Source organism: Stegodyphus dumicola, chromosome 2, assembly GCF_044657685.1.
Source record: "Stegodyphus dumicola isolate Sdum_Otavi_A_Nest chromosome 2, ASM4465768v1".
NCBI classification, from domain to species: domain Eukaryota; kingdom Metazoa; phylum Arthropoda; class Arachnida; order Araneae; family Eresidae; genus Stegodyphus; species Stegodyphus dumicola.
In genome coordinates this window covers 111672302-111690535 of record NC_140769.1, presented here as the reverse complement: position 1 = coordinate 111690535, position 18234 = coordinate 111672302, and the positions used below count along the sequence as shown (strand labels likewise).

The 18234-nt window shown below is 34.8% G+C and overlaps 1 protein-coding gene across 2 annotated transcripts in view; it reads right to left on the bottom strand.

The window, feature by feature from the left end:
• Positions 1-18234, bottom strand: part of LOC118185080 (RYamide receptor-like) — a 467244-nt gene that overhangs the window by 9003 nt on the left and 440007 nt on the right. Inside the window, exon 5 of one of the 2 annotated variants that reach the window (XM_085811030.1) lies at positions 4422-4806. The exons of the other annotated variant lie outside the window; for it this stretch is intronic. Coding sequence (XP_085667156.1) covers positions 4422-4806 — 385 coding nt within the window. The remainder of the gene's footprint in view (positions 1-4421; positions 4807-18234) is intronic. 2 annotated transcript variants of the gene reach the window in all.

The window sequence follows — 18234 nt, the reverse complement described above, 5'->3', positions numbered from 1 at the left end:
TGAAAGGAAAAAAATTCGGTCTTTAGTTTGGGATGGGGAAGATACTATCTGCTCCACATTTCTTCTTAACTTTATGTCACAAATGGTTGTCACTGAATTTATTATTCACTGATTGCAGCCTTTGGTTTGTGGAAGTTTTTTTTTTAAATTTTCGATTTTCGTTTCCTGATAGAGAAAATTTCAATACGTCTTTATTATTTTTCGACCATTTTTAGCTGTGTGTTTCCTCATCTATGAAAATTCTTATCTCCTTTTGCAAAAATAAGAATTTTTCTTCTCATTTGGCTTAGTATTTAAAAAGATCTTAGTAAAACTGTAGCACTTAACAATAATATTGCAATGTACCGACACTTCTCTCTGGAAATCTTCGTAAGTCTTTTTATAAGCTTTCATAGATATACATTTCAGCCCAGCAACTAAAGAAAGACAGTGAAAAATATATACAACCACTGATGGAAAATGAAGCTTCTCACCACTCCCAGAAATTACTTTTTGTCATATTCAATTTAGAACTATTGTTTAATGAGATATGTTCAGAAAGTACCGTTCGTTTGGTCGTTTGGTAATAGTAATAAGAAAGGAACAGAAATAATTAAATGAATAGAATGTTTTCGTTTTGAAAAAGTAATCAAACTACGTTAACAGGTTACCAGTTTGGCCAGGAAAAAGTAACATGTTATTCGGTGTGACATGTTATCTGAAACTGCAAGAATAAACCTTTTTTGGAATCAATAAGCAAAATACTTAAACAAATAAATCAAAATATGAATATAAATAATTCTCATTAAATATCAAAACATATTTTAAAAGCATTTATATGATGGAATAATATACTGAAGAGCCAAACATTATGACCACCTATTCTAAGAGTCAAACATTATGACCACCTATTCTATAACGTGTTGCGCGACCTTTGGCCAGCAAAACAGCTGTAACTCGCCTTGTAATGGATACTACAAGTTCTTGGTAGATGACTGGACACAAGTTGTATCTAATGCCTATACATAGGTCACGCAAAGTCGAGATATTCCGGCATGGTGGTGTTAGAGCTTTGAACTGTCGCTCCATGACATCGCAAATGTGCTCTATCGGGTTAGGATTCGGCGAGTTAGGTGGCCAGAACATTCATCGGAATTCATCCTTACGAGCATACACCCATTCCAACACAGTTCGAGCCTTTAGTCATGGAGCGTTTTCCTGCTGGAAGATTCCATTTCCAGTTGGGAATACAGACGTTATGTAAGGGTACAACTTATGCCTAGTTACGTTCAGATAGTTAGCAGCTTTCATGGTCTGTTCTACCACATATAAGAGTCCCAGAGCCGTTCATGAGAACGTCCCTCAAAGCATAATACCGCCATCACCAGCCTGTGTATGACTGCTGTATCGGGGGTGCAACTGTTCGGTTGGAAGATGGCTTAGCCTGATACGATCATCGACGTGATGAATGAGAAATCATGATTCATCCAACCACGCAACTGTCTTCCACTTATCCATGATCCAGTCTCTCTGTCCCCGAGTCTCTCTGTTACTTACTTACTTACCATCAGCTGAGTTGCTGTACAGCCTGTTATATGACTATCAGCATGTGTACTCAATTGGTGGACCATTCTATTATCGCTAAGCCTAGCCAAAAATCTTTATAGAATATTAAAATTTAATTAAAAATCAAATAAATTTGTAGCTGAATTTATAAGTTCATTAGGAAGATAGGTATTTGTGACCTATTGTTATTAAAGAGACTCCGTCAACACTTTGACTGTGCTGAATAATTTTTTTAGATTGCTTTTAGATTTTTGCAATTCATTGCCAGGTAGTCTATAAGAGTTTTAAGTTTGTTTCGCAGTAGCTTACTCTTTTGAAGTTGTTTCAGCCATACCTGGGCATTTTCAGTTGTATACGGCCGGAAATGTAGGTCTTTGGTGATTTCACACTCGAACATATAGTTATCGATGGTACCTATTGAGCCGCATATGCATGAGTTTGCGTGGTGCAATCCGAAGTGAAACAGATAGGCTGCGAAAGGGCCATGCGCCGTCAGGAAATGTGTTATTACTCTTCCTGTAGTGGTTAATTCCCTCGAGGGCACCGGGAGGAAATTAAATGTCCTCCTGTCTGCTAGCTCTTGTGCCCAGTTAGTTTTCCACAGGGACATAAGGTCCTGTTCCAGTCTTGATTTAAGATGTGATAATGGAATTGGTAGAGAAATGGGTGGTGCAAGTTGTTCATTTGCACTATCTCTTGCCAATTGGTTAGCTGCTTCATTGCCCACTGTGTCCAGTGAAGCTTGGGACGGGTTTTCTCTGGGAAATAGGCTAGTAAGCGTACCATATCCAACAGTGTATTCAAAAACATTTGCACTTGGACATTAGGCTGCCAGATGAACCACTGTCTGGCGCCGAATTTGCTGTACCAAGTGGGATATTCTCTGACGTCCTTTTTCTTCAATGACGCGTGGACGTCCGACACCTTAGCGTCCACTGCTAGTTTCAACGTCATTTATCCACTCTGCATGAATATTAACAACGGCAACAACCTACCAGTCGTGCAGTTTCGAAGATACTCGTTTCAAGTTTTCAGGCCATTACAGTCTGCCCTCCATCAAATTCGCTTCGATCAGCAGCCTTTGCCATCACTCCCAACAATGATTAACCTTACCCAAGCAGCAGTTAAATACCATCCCACTTAATCACTTGCCCTCTACGTTATCCAGACGCGGGGATATATTTGAATATTTTATTATATGAATATTTCAGTTAGCTTAATATTTTAGTTAGTTAGTTTAGTGGAATATTTTAGTTAGCGTGTGAGATAGTATATACCATTCCATATTAATAAGACGAAAAATATTCTAAAACTAATGTTTGATTTCTGGAAGAATTACTGAATATACGTTTAGTCTCAAACAAGTGTTCGGGTGATATATGATTTGCTCGGTAGATAACTTATACTTTTCAAAGATACCCAAACGTTCCAAAAAGTTTTTTTTGTTGTTGTTGCGTTTCCAGAAATTTGTTTGCAGTTACCTTTAAGTTCCATCATCACTAAGACTCTTCCCTGTTAAATTTCGTTTCCGGAAATGCAAAATGTCTGGTAAAATATGAAAACAATTTCTATCCTGACTTGAAAGCCAAGCGACGTTATTACAATAGGAGCTGCAACCAAACACGTGTATCTATCTCCTGTAAGAAAATAGTAAAATTGATATCTACCTGCCTTTTATAAATGCCATATGCTTGCTAATGATTTGACAGATTTTTAAGGTTGGTAGGGAAACGGTGGCAATCTAGAGAAAACATTCGGACGAAAAATTGATATTGCTTTCCTTCTTGAAGATCAAATAGATTTTTGTTTTCACACTGGCAAGTGACTTGACGGTATGAGTTAGCATTCAAAGCATAACCTAATAATAATTTATCATATGGAAATAAAACAAGATTTTAACGAGATAAAAAAAATTACTTAATAAGCAGCATGACTGACCTAATCATCCGTATGACATACTTTGCTACTACTTACATTCCGGCGTTGATTGCATATTCATTCGGTTAGTACTCCGTACGGGCATTTAAAGCACTGAGGCAAATTAACAAGATTTTGTATATCATTTCTGCTGTTAGTACATTGAAAAGTACAGTCACTATTTGCTAAATATACTCAAGGTCAGTAAAGAATGTTTCTTCAAAAAACGAACCATTTTCCACCACAACACCCAGCTTTAAGTCACCACATCAAGTACATATCAGCAGCAGCTGTTTCAATAACTGTATGGATGCGGATTTCAGTGGTAGATTTGGAAGCATCTGATATACAACCCAATTTCGTAACCAGTGATCATTATCTTTTAAAAAAATCAAAAGTTTTGTGGATAGAAAACTCCTTGTGGGCTAAGAAGAGCTTCGGAAAGTAGAAACCACATTGGTCACTTCACTGGTAGCAGAAGGATATACAAAATCTGATTTTTAGCTCGAGAAGCGCCTAGATGCCATTCAGGGGCGTAGCTAGAGTTTCCAGCGCCCGGGAACAACTGAAGAATTTGCGCCCCTTTCTGTGTGCCAAGGATGGAAAACATTTCATTAAAAAATTTCGTAGCATCAATTTGGCGCCCCTTGGATGCTGCGCCCTGGGGACAGATGTCCCTCCTTGCCCTACCCTAGCTACGCCACTGATGCCATGGGCATGTATGTAGAATAACAGTTAAAGGTATGTATCACTTTCAAAATCAAAAGAATTTGTTCAATTAATTTCTTTTGTTCCGGTCTATTATCAAACGTACAGTACTTTGGTACACGCGCTGGCATACATGTAATAAATGCTTTTTTAAGGATGCTTAATTAACTTAATTAGGAAAAGTTGGGCGACTTCTAATTTTGCGAAACGTTGCGCAATTACAACATGCATAGCATAAGAATGAATCCTACTCTGCTCTGTCTGATCCCAAGCTCTGTTGACACCGTTCCCGCTGACATCCACTTTGGTGCACGTCTTCTTCAGGCTGATACCTGTCGCTATGGAAGCGTTCATTGTAGACTGCTGGCACATACGTACTCCGGGGGCCGCGTCCACACAGGGAAGCCAACGGAATACCATGCGGAACCCGTGACGGTACTTTTCATTCATCCAGCAGTAAATGGCCGGGTTGTAGCACGCATGGCTCATGGCAAGCCAGTGACAGGCAAACCATAAGTAGATGACATTGGGCAGATTATAGAGTTCGGGGTACTGGTCGCCGATGACCATGAGGGAATTGAACGGCAGCCAGCACAGGGTGAATACGCATACGCAGACGATCATCATCTTGATCATCTGGAAAGAGAGAAAGAGATTGCAAGCACGAAGAATAGCAAGACAGAAAGGGAAGGAGTAAGCAAAAAAAGCATCCCGGAAGTGCTTTTTACATTAAAGAAGGATCATTTCTTATTTTGCCATTTTGTAAAAAATTTATTAATGCTTCAAAACTTCGTAAAAGAGATAGAATGTTTTCTCCATTAAATCTATTCAAAAATAATGTATAAAAAGGCAGGAATAAATCTTTTTTATTTTGGCAAATAATTTCTAAGCAAAGTTTCATTCGATTCAGAAAGAATCTGACACGAGATCGTCTTCGTCTGCCAATGGCGGTAAACTCATCTGAGAGTCTTAAACATATTAGGCACTTTTATTTAGAATCAACGTTAAACGCAGCGTATTCGTTCATACTGCAGTGCGGACATGGAAATTTTACAGAATAATGTTACCGATAACATTTCGGCTATAACAGAAATCTGTTAAATTCGTCTGTTAGGGAGTAAACACAAAACGAAATTTATTCGTCCACAGTCCTTGAGCAGGTTAGTCCATGATAGTCAATCATGGGACCGAGTTTGCAAGACAACACATTGAGTATAAAACAACTGAAGTTAATGTTTGCCTTTTCTATCTCAGTTTTCATCAAGAACACAATGCACAATTAGTTTCTTTCCTTGATCAGATTCGATAGTCTCCTGCTCATATTCCTTAAAAACTAATCTCTGCAGAGATATGCGATAGATTTTAAGCACCTCGTACTTAACACAGGTATTACAAGAAAGAAACGGCTTTGATTTCTATGCAATCTGAATCCCAGCGATATGACATGGAAGTCTTGGCCGGAAAGAAATTGCCAGTGTTCATGAGCTTTAATAGTTCAATAACTGATCAGCGATGATAAGGAAGAGATATAATGTCCAGTCTTCATTATGGAATACACGGATAACTTTTATGACTGCTGGCGGCAGGTTTAGTCATGAACTATTCAACTAAATTGGCATATTCATTAATGCCTGCGTAATCGCCGCGAAACAAATATTTCAGCCAAGGTCAGCCCACTTTTTGCCAAAGGTTAAGTAGACAACGAAGATGTCCCAGAAAGAATACAATATTTACATCACAATATAAAATCACGGGACAAAATTATTTCGAAACTGACAGTACACTTCCTGTAAAGAATCTATAAATGCAAAGAATTAAATTTTCAAAAATTTAAAAATACATTTCCTCTACATTGCATGAACGATTGTTCTAAACAAATGAAAAATTATGAATTACATGAAAAATTTTCCCCTGTTTTTCATATACGGTTCATTAAAAAATAAGAAATGATCCTTCTCAAAAATATTAATTAGTAAGAAATGATATTAAATTATTTGCATGAGCAGAAAAATAATTCTGTTATAGTAAGCAATAACAGTACAAGAGATAACACTTTATTCAAATATTTTCATAAACAAGTCATGAAATGCGAGAGCATAAGAAGTTATAGCACACACACAGATAGAAACTAGCAGATTATGTCACTGCAAGATTCAGAAAATATTTAAGCAGGAGTTTTATTTTAAAAGTTGGCTACAGAAATTTTCAGTGTCGATCTAGAGCCTGTAATTCAGATTTAAAAATTTTTAAAACGTTCTTTAGAAAGGTTTTTGGAATTTTAGAAACGTTCTTATAAGAATTTTTACATAATTCGGAAATGGTACGTAACAATACGGTTAAGCTATGCTATATTTCGATACATTTATCCTCTACATACCTTGGCAAATATTGCTAATGCACAGAAACTGTTTTGCTCTACACAAATAATTATCAAATGATAGGTATAAAAGGGACACTGATCTTAACAGTCAACCGCGTCCTTAAGTTTACGTTTTATGCTGAAGGTCAATAGTCAGCTTTCTGCAGCAGAATAATTAAATTTATTTCATCGTCACATATCAGTAACCTATGGATTGATCGCCATTGACCCTCAAACTATAGGTCTACAATGATTAGCGTTAATGAATGACACTAGTAGCTTTAGTTTAATTTCACTTTGACAAAGTATCTAAATTTACTGTGCTGCAAGATATAAGTGAGTGTCCTTTCATATCTCAGCAGCAGTCAATGGTAAAGATGGTGGTAACCCGTACATTAGTTATGATGTTAGAAACATCTTTAGCAAGTCTTTTCAAACATTTTAGAATACTGACTACAGTTAAATTCCACTACTATGCATTTGGCCCCCACCCGGGGGTCGATGTAGAGAACTTTGCGAAGCTACTGGCTAGGATCTGTACCTAGGCAGTCTCGGCCATGGGGATATAAAATTTATGAACTTGGTGGTTCTGAAGGCCCCGGGAAAGGTCACCTATTGGCTGGCCCGGTGGTCTGGCAAGTTCCAGAGCGGCGTGGTTCTAATAACCCGGGGAGGGCGCCATCGGGTTCGCTGGGTAATGTTCCACTGTGACGGGCAGCCCGAGCGGCTGGTAGGTAGCAAATCGACGACCAGCGCCGTCTGGGCGACGTGTCCCAGGCGGTGCGTCTCTCCTAGGTTCGAGGGCGGAGGTTGAACCTCTGTGCCTGGTTCTGAGGGGGTGAGGGAAGCTGTAGTGCGGTTAAGTCTCGCGACGCAGGGAAGCCAATATCTTACTTACTATGCATTTGGCATTAATAAGTCCTGGGAAGCATTGTCGATGAACTAAACATTAGATCTTTAGTTTGTCTTCCACGTTATCTCTCATGTAACCAGTTCTCGAAGGGATACTATTTGGCAGCGCATAAAATATATTAAATATGCTTTCTAAATTAATTTAAGTGGTTAAACAATAAGTTCGAAATGAAGCAATAAATGTAAGACATTTTGATAATTTATTATGCTATAACACACCAGTGATTGTATGTCACCGGAGACCAACGATTTTGATGGTGTCTGGTGATTTTTAATTTATTCAGTTGTCCTATAAAGGATAACATTTTACCCGTAGGTTATTGGCGATCAATGGCATTACGATCTTTTGATAACTTTCTGTTTGGTTATTCAGCTACCCCTTAGAAAATACCATTCGACTTGCAGTTAACTTTTGGCAAATGGCCTTGACGATTCTAGTGACCTTCAGTTTTATTCACTACCCCGCAAAGCTAACAGAAATCCGTAGGTCACAGGTGACCTTCGATTTAATATACTAATTTACTCCAAGATGATGCCACCGATCCTAGCTCACCAGTGATCAGCAGCCTTGAAGCACGCTTTCTACTTATCTCAAATTAAGAATCTACCTCATTAATATAAATTTATGTATACTTAATTTATAACGAGTAAAACTGATGTATTTCATGAACATATAATGTTAATTAAAATTTAAAAAAATCTGATGTGTACACCACATGACATCCTTGTTCAGAATATTAAATTATGCGCAAATTTCCTGCATTTCATTTAAACATATTGAATTAACAGTTGAGAATTTTGAATTAAATCCACTTCCTCGATAGAGCATAAACCACAATAGAATAAATGCACTCCTTAAAGTTCACTATATTTATTTACCATAGCGACACTTCGCCATGAGGTTCACTTAACAGCGTTACATCTCATTCATTTTATAACTCAGAGTGCACAAAACTTGTATCATCTGAAGAATTACTACAAGTTCTATTCAGATACTATAATAAATCTAAATCGATGTGTAAAAGAAATTAAAACAATAAAAAATAAAGAGTTTTTCACAGACGATTCCGCGCCGCTTACCTAGCGCGCATGCGCTACTAATTAAATCAGTTCTCCCTTCCCGGCGAGGCAAAAATACATAAAAAATCAAAATATTTTCATTAAAAATTGAAAAATATAGAAAAACATAACACACCAAGTACAGATAAAAGAATTAAAAAACAGTTTTTACAATTAAAATTACAGTTTAAATTTAAAAAAATTACAGTACGCAAAAACAAGCTAATATCTTAAATGATAATTCTTGAATGAATCAAGATTAATTTAATTTGTAATAATAAAAGAAGACGTTACTTTGTTGTTGCGAAGCTTAGTTTCTCTAGATTTGCAACAAATCCACTATTCTGCAAAGTTTCAAAATGTAAACAAATATGGCTGCTATGGTAAACAAAAATTAGGCTTAGCCGCACTTAAAAAACTTTTAAATTGTTGTTATTTTCAAAATTATTGCATTCAGGTTAGCTAAAGGCATAAGAACACTATAATTCCATTATTTTTAAAGCAAAAAATGCACAATTTACAAATATATAAGAATAATGAAACTGAACTCACTGAGCTGAATGACAGAGTGGATATATATGTGGCCGATTGCAACCAAGATGCGAGGTGCAGATCTAAATGTTATAGCAGTCCTATATACAAAATTTGAACGTTCTGAGGCTACTCCTTTTTGAGTTATGCGAGATACATACATACGTACGTACAGACGTCACGAAAAAATCTCCTTAGAATTCGTTTTAAATCAGTTTTATAATTTTTTTGGCAAAAAGAGTTCTTTATTCTGTCTTTAGGCATAGATGTCATGCAAAACATTGCTAAATTGCATTTAACATTGTTAAATTGCATTCGATAGCGGTCAAAATGGATATTTTCTTTGAAATATGATACCCCAAATTTTTCGTGATTACAATATTTCCTTTTTACTTCGTATAAGGAAGTAAAAATCCTTCTCATGCTCTATGTTTATGTATTGGTACATAGTCGGTAAGTTTCTCCATTAAAATGCTTACTGAGATTCCATTGTATGTGTCTGTATTTTTAATCTCGACTTACACAGTTTGACTTTTAGGGAGAAAAACATGTGCTCAATAATTTTGTAACAGAAAATATTTGGAAAGCTTTGTTTGAGTGTAAGATTGTTAAGAGTAATTATGCTCGTAAGTTGCTTGAAATCGTTATTTAAGCTTATTTATTCATACGACTTTCAGAAAATAGCATGCCGTTTTAAAAAGCCTTATTTGGGCGAATTTTATAATTTCTACGTTATTTGTGAAAATCCTCCAATCGAAAAAGCATCACATTTTATAGAAGGAACGACGTATTCTTGGAACGAAACCCATTCTGGAAAAGGAACAGATGTCACACATTGGCAACTATTCAGCGACTAAGCGAACACAGAAAGGAGTCGTAATTCATATGAGACGTCTACGGAATAAAAGCGTTGAAAATTTAAAGAATCTCATTGATCTCGCGGAGCAAAAGAACGTTAAACATCTGTCTGAAGTTTTAGGTTAAAGAATGGAAACTTCGCTGTATAAGAATAAACTATTTTTGGACTCTTTCGAATACTTTTGAATTCAGGCAAACTTTAAGTGTCTGAGTAACAGAAAAATAAAGCGTCCGGATATTATGGCAAATATACGTAAATTTTATGTACACTACCGAAAAAAAAAAAAAAAAAAAAAAAAAAAGGGGGGGGGAAAGTTCTACGTCTCCCATTTTATTGAGCCGATTGACAAAATTCAAATTGCGTTTTTCATGTCTCGAAAGCGCGACTTAGGATATATATTAGATTTATATATAGCATTGTTCTAACATAGGTATTTTGACACAAAATCGGACTTTTTCTGAATTAACATACCAATGTTTTTTCATATTTCGATTCTACGACTCAAATTACGCCTAGATATTAAATTTTGTAAAATTTGGTGCTAAATTTACGGAGAAATTCAAAATTTATCTTGGCGAAATTTTTTCAGTTTGCGTCAAGTATAATTCACTTGGCGAACTTCTTAACGTGTGGCAACTAATTTTCCTTTCCCTTCCATTATGCCGGAGCGGAAAAAAAGGTATCTCGTTCCTACCCTTTTACATTGTGCATAAGCGGGAAAAAAGTCACTTCGTTTCTACTTCCAAATAATTTTAGCAAAGTGTCTAAACCACATTTGATGTTTTATCGCTTTCAAAAAATATGCCAAATTTCAAAATGGGCGAATATATAAATTCACGTATAACTTCGGAAATTTTGAATAAAAATCTGTAATATTTTGCAGGTTCGCTTAGAAATACGTCTACTTTAAGATGATGGTAAAATGTTTACAGATTATAATTGAAATTTGTTTCGAAAAATTTATAAAAATTATTTTTAAATACAAATTTTAAAAATAAATCATAAAAAATGGGTGAATTTTATTTGGAATGAATCTGAATTTTGAAATGTGAAAGGCAGAATCAAATAAGAGGATAAAGCAGACGGTACGAAACGGCCTGGCCTCAAGGAAGGAATAACTAGTCACATGTTAACTATTTTTTATATAATACGTGCTCCATCGTTAGGCACTGCACGGCAAGAAATTGATGTTCAGTGGAGGACGTTTTAAGGAAAACTGGCTCGCATCCACGTTATACATGCGGAAAATCACGAAGACATCCATGCAGCCAGCTATTTCGACGGGATTCGTGGAAACCACTGAGCGAACCACCAGTATTCAGTGGATTTTACCGCACGGCCGCTGCTGAGCCAATCAAACTCATTAGTAGTACAAATTAGGTATGTTTTAAACGGCAGCAAATATCAGAAATAGCGAACTGATAATGCAACCAACATCACTGTTCTACAGTTTACTTAAGTGTTTTCTGGCTTTTGTTGTCATTTATGCTTAGATTTCGCTCATACATTATTTTTTTTTTTACTTATTACGTGCTCCGGCTTTAGGGGCTACACGGAAAGGGAGGGATGCCTCGTGGAGGTCATTTTAAGGGAAACTGGTTCGTGTCCACGTTACACATGGGGAACACCTCCATACATTACAAGCCCAGTTAAACAGCATTTAATTTACTATTTGGTATTGTAAATATTTAACTTCGTCACACTTCCAGCTCCCGTACAGAGCAGTGATTGAGTTGTTAAGTTTATAGTCGTAACTAGTAGACCAAAGGATATACAAACGTCTAGTTTCAATTTTATGCTCGGTTATAGTTCGTTGAGTACTGGTATTTTTAAAAGCGGGAATGATAATTCGCCTGTAATCTAGGAAACTTAAGCGAGTTAATTATTTAATTCAAAATTTCATTTACTCTTACAAGGATGCATTAAATGCTCCCCAGTCATTTTCTTGTTTTCTGCAAAGTGATTAGAAGGATTCTACTGGAAGTGTTGCCACTTATTTCGCAATTGGCAATATGCTATTGAATGGCGGTCTGTCCTTGTCATAGCTGTCCACGAAACCTTCATACTGCTGCGGTTGTAACGAAATATTGATTTTCATGGTGATCCATGTTCACACCAATCTTTCAACTGGCGTTTTAGATCTGACTCGCATAATTTAAGTCTCCAGTGTAATGATACAGCATCAGAAAGCCTTTTATTCCCCCTCAAAAGTATTTTCTTTAAATGGGATTTGAGCTGAATCGTATCGTAACCGTTTCGTCACGATGCGGATTCTTTCGTACGGGCACGGACACATTTACTCTTTATCCAATTTCTGATTCAAGAACATTGAGATTTATTATTATTAATTAATTATATTTTAATTCATGGAATTTGCATTTTATAAACTTCCAAATCCTAGAGTAATCTAGTAATCAAATCCCAGATTAAATACGGATATGTATAAATGTACGTCTTTGCGGTATAAGGGTGTTTAAAATGCCGTCGAGCTGAACGTTCATTCGACAGGTAAACAGGGAAAGAGGAAAAGGTATAAGACACCTTTGCATCTCTCTCCTGGAATGTTTTCCACCACAACTGGTAAGTTGGCGGTACGAGAAAGAGGCTAGAAAGCCCTTGGAATCCCAGATATTCTTTATAAATAATTGTAACTCAATTGATAAAACTCGTTCTATCAATCATAAATTGTGTCCAAGGCTTTGGCCATTACCCCTTCTTCTTCAATATGACACATTCCATGAGTTAGTTTGAACGTGGTTTACAGGATTAGTAACAACAACAGTAAATGTAACGCAAGTTCACATTTTAGTAAAGGCATTAAGAAGAAGTAAAAATAACTAAAAGTATGCTGTCGAATAGTTTTAATTTGAAGGGAAAAAATCAACACGTGTGCCTAAAACATTACAAAAATTAACATAACAGTAATTTGCAGATAAAAATGGAAGGAACAAATAATAGAGTAAGAGAAAACAATAAAATAAAATGAATAATTAAAACATAAGAAATTAGTAATAAAGTAAAGGAGACATAAGCATGTATTCTCCTGAAGAAAAAGAGCAGTTTAGAAACAAGCATTAAAAAATCTCACGTGTGCATTACATGATTTCCTTGTAGGGCCTATGAAATTATACTCTTTATGCTGCATTTCATTTAAAATTATTTCCTCGAATTTCAATAACGATATATTTCTTATTCAATTAATTCAGTTCTCACTTCACGGCAAGGCAAAAATACATAAAAATTCAAAATATTGCCATTAAAAATTGGAAGATATAGAAAAACGTAAAAGACCAAGTACTGTTAAAACAATTAAATAAAATACAAGTAAAATTACAGTTTATACGCCGAAACAAGCTAATAACTTAATAATTTCAGAATGAATTAAGGCAAATTTAATTCGCAATAATAAAAGAAGACGCTACTTTGTTGTCGCGAAGCTTAGTTTCTCTAGATTGGCAACAAATCCACTATTCTGCTAATGTAAACAAATATGGGTGCTATCGTAAAGAAAAATTAGGCTTATCCACACTTAAAAAACATTTAAATTGTTGATTAAACTGTTAACTAAAGGCATAAAAATCTTAACCGGAAGGTTAATAACAACATAATTCAATCATTTTTATAGCAAAAATTGCATCATTTTTTCCGTCCTTTCATGCAGATGTCACGCAGAAACATCGTTAAATTGCATTCGATAGCGGTCAAAAAGGATATTATCGTTGAAATATGATACCCGAAATTTTTCGCGATTACAATACTTCCTTTTTACTTCGTACAAGGAAGTAAACAATTAAGCTCACCGAGTCCAGTAATAGAGTGGGAATTTATATATATATATGTATATATTCATATATATGACTGGTGCAGCCGATTGCTACGGAAAAGTGCGGTGCGCAACGACACGTTATAGCAGTTCCAGATACAGAATTTAAATGTTCTACGAATCTGGGGAAGGGAGCTAAATCGCCAGTATTTGGTGACTAGGTCCCTTCCACTGCAGTCGCTCGTGAAATGGGGGAGAATTTAAGAAATGTTCTTCCTTCTTACCACATGCTTCGGGTTGTAACTGGAAGCACGTCCGGCTAGCAAACAGAAGGTTTGGAGTTCGAATTCCGGCCAGGATTTGCGCCTTTTTCATGTTTCTTTCGATAAACCTAGTTACTCTTCAAGTTTATAACTTTCAAGTCGTTCCATTTGTTGAAAAATTACAAATAGATTATAAATTTCAAAGATAAATTAAAGATCGTATGTCACTTGGAATGTCAAAACAAAACGACGGTTATTTGTTGAACCACATAGAAGAAAATTTCGTGAATTAATGGTTTGCTCAAAGAGAAACACTTGCCAGTTGTCGTTCAACGATACATGCACGTTAGCATTGTAATGTTTATTTTAATTAACAGATTTCTTATGTTTAATCCTTCCTGTGCTTCTAATATTTCGTCTTCCCCGCCAGGAAATGTAAATGAAGGAAATTTTTAAAAAGGAAATGAGAATCTAAAAATTTAGGTGAAGGATTTGGCAACATTACGCTATCGTGCTCAAAACAAGCTCATTTGCCGTTTAGTTCCTTTAGCGCTGTGCTAATGACTGGAATTACACAAAAAAGTCACCAGGTAGTCAGGTTATTAGGTTTATATTTAAACTTTTAAATTATTTCGAACATTTTTCTGTACCTTGAAGCTGAAAGGCAAACCAATATTTTAGTTTATTTTTACATTGTTGTAATTGCTGAGTATTCTAGGACTGAAAATTAACAATGAGAAAATTCGTCTGGGAGTCTATTAGTGTTTACATTAGGACAAAGTGAGTTTAATCTTACGGCGTAACAGCAAAAATAATAGAAAGACTTCATTAAAGAAGTTTATATTATCAAAAGAATTTTCTACGTTCAAAAATTCATTTTCTATTTTACAATAGGTAATTGTATTAGCCGCCTATTCATCAATTATTCAACAAAGAACACATCATCTTTAATACAAGCCTCTTACAAAAACAAGATTTCAACACGAATCTTACATTTGAAACAATTTAAAGAAGGAATAAACGTATTTGCGTTACTTTAAACTTATTATAAAGGATGCTTATCTAATTTACACCAACGATTAATGAAGAAGGCATTTTTTACGATTTGGCAAATGTTTGATGTAGCACTTATTAAGAAATTCATTTATTCAGCGGTAAACATTTTCGAAAATTCAACATCATAATGAGTTCTACTAATTTTGAATGTTAATGAGCCATCGTCCAATCAATAAAACTTGTTAAATTTAATGAGTTGACGGGAGACCCGATTTATCACCGTGGGGCATATTTGGTGAGAGTTCCGGCAATTTAAAATGTTTTATTGGGTAAATTTACCTGATTAAGGTAAAATGAAGAAAATTCTGAAGAGAAGTATTTGACTTTCATAGTTTGCAAACAGAAGCGTGGGTTGAACGTTTTAGTCAGAAAGACATTTCAAGTATGCAATAAGGAAATCAAACAAATATTCCTGATATTAGAAAAAGCCCGAGTTACATTTTTTTCCGAAATTTAAGGCTCGTTCTGTTATATTATCAAATCTGTCAACATTTTTAGAAAAAAGTTAGAAGACGCTCGGAACAAACTATAAAGAGAATTTTATACAGGAAACTGGCTGGTACCTGAATACATTGAATAGTTGCTTGAGGAAAATCAATTACTACAAAATACTGAAAAACAGGCAAATGAAATCAGTTTTATCGTTCACTGTGAGTCTACAAAATATTAGCACTTATTTAACAAATTCTAGCAAACCTGCTGAAGGCTGATTGACAATATTTACAATTATAGCATCTCAGTTTGATTCGGGATGTCCCAATCTATCCTTTCCCACTTCAAGCTTTCTGGTGCGGCAACAAACGTCGTGCCACGCTTAAATTGTTAGACCAAAGTGGCTTTAGTTCACAAGTGCTATTAGTCTCGAAACGCATTTTGCGTTGAATCACTTTCCAAATTGTTGCCACCAGATATTATCGCTCTGCAGAATATTTGAAGAAATTAAACAATGAAGAATCAATCTGCATGAATATGCATGTATGTTTCTCGCATTGTGAAAAAAGAACAGTACCTAGAGCCATTAAATTTTGAATAACGTAATCCTCCTCCCGAATATGCGCACTTGGAAGTCAGAATTAGGAATCTGGAATTTGATTTACTGTCTATTTCATATTTTGCAAAACTTCAAAGAACTTTTGGTTAACAAACTCAACGACTTGAAAGTGAGCAATGGCAACACTGTACGGAAAATAAATATTTTTATCTCCAGCATGCAAGTTTATCTATCACAAATTCTAAAGATATATGCTGTTTTCAAATGTTTTTAGTCCTGAGGAACATTAGCCCAAATGCTCTCAAAACATATATGTATGTACAAATGAAAAAAAAAAAAAAAAAAAAAAAAAAAAAACCCTTTGGGCGGAAATCGTATTGTTTTTTCAATATTTTTTCTTCACTTTTTTAACTAAAATCGCTGATCACTGGTGATCCGTGGTTCGAATGCGGACAAAGAGACTGGCTGCATCGGCGCTTTTGGGGGTTTTCCCATGCAAAAACGTGTATACGAGCCAGTTTCCTTCAAACATCCTCAAATGTTCCCAACACGTTCCTTCAAAATGTTCCCCACGAAGGCATCCCTCCCTTAGGCAGATAGACCTTCAAGTGCTTTTCGTAATCAATAAATTAAAATAAACGTTTACTGTAGTCGATGGAAGATGTTGAAGAAGAGAATAGAAGTTCAAGAACTTACAGCTGCACGAAATGATAATGTGCGTTTCACCCTGTTTTTATTTATATATAATTCGTGCGTTGAAAAGCATTAAAATCAACTTTGAAGTGATCTTGTACAATTATTTAATACTGAAGCAAAACATTAGTGGTAAAGTTATTAAATATTACTATAAAAATTCCAATATGATGAACAGACCTGTGCCTACATATTTTTTCCCCTGAGGCAAAGTTGTAAACGTGCGCCCCTGTATACAATGCCAGATTATTTATTTACCTATTTGTGTATGGGGAGGGAGGGAAAATAAATAAATAATACTAAATGATGTTTGAAAACATAATATTATAAAAACACGCGCAATATATATATATATATATATATATATATATAATAAGATAAAAATTCGAATAAAAAAATCCGAATAAAATTTTTTTAAACCCGTTCTGCGCTATAGTTACAGAATTCATATAATGCATTATATAAATTCTGCAGCTATATATATATATGCATTATTTCATATACATATAATCATACATATAGAACAAATTAATTATATTTATATATATTTTATGCTCATTAAAAGTAACTATTTCAAGTGAAAATACAGTAACTCTTACAGTAATATTTAATTTTGTATATTATACAAAGTAAAACATATATAATGCTGATTAACAATTTTGAAATGGAAAATATTAAAAATATGCTTTTTGAAATTCTTAATACTAAATATTATGCAGTATAAAGAAAACATCTGCTCAAAAATTTATGTTTGAAGAAAACCTTTGTTTATTCTTCGGATGCTGTTCCAGAAGGCGTTTATGAAATAGCAAAACTCAGCAGTTGTGTCGCCATCTTTGTTTAGTTAGTGAACTTCGGGAAATTTGTTATGACTATGTAAAGAGCTTAAGTCAAACTAATGAAAAGAGCAAAGAATAACTAATGTTGGCAGAATAGTATTTTCTGTGAAAGTTTATTCTATACAATTCGTTACACAAAGTGTAGTTAGTTCCTTAAAGCTACTTTCAATAAGAAATTTTAATGTTAGAAAATATATATACACTACTGTGAAAGCTCATCTCATGTCTTTTGAGAATAAATTAATGCTACTAATTTTTCTTTTTCTCTTTTTAGCTGGATTGTTTATAACACAAAATTCCTTTAATATTCACTCATGTATTCCAAAATTAAAAGTTAAAAATCATAAATTTTAAAAATAAATTTCTGAATTTTTGATCGAATAGTTAATTTGGAGCCCCTTCTATTTGTTCACCTGAGGCAAGTACCTCACCCGCCTCACCCTCTTCCCGGCCCTGATGATGAAATGCCATAATAATTTAAAGAATGACGCTATATATTTAATTACGTTTTTTAAAACTGCTTATTTCTCACACTGTGGAATTATTATTTATATTTTTCACAAATAACTATAAAATGATCAAAACATATATTTTAAAATTATATTGTATGCGTATTAGAGCCTTCAGAGGTTCTATGAGTTCTGCTTCTTAAAAACGAATTAGACTGTTTATTAGTGAGAAAACCCCCTCACAGTAAAAGCAGAAATTCAAAACTAAAATTCACATCGAAACCCAAAAA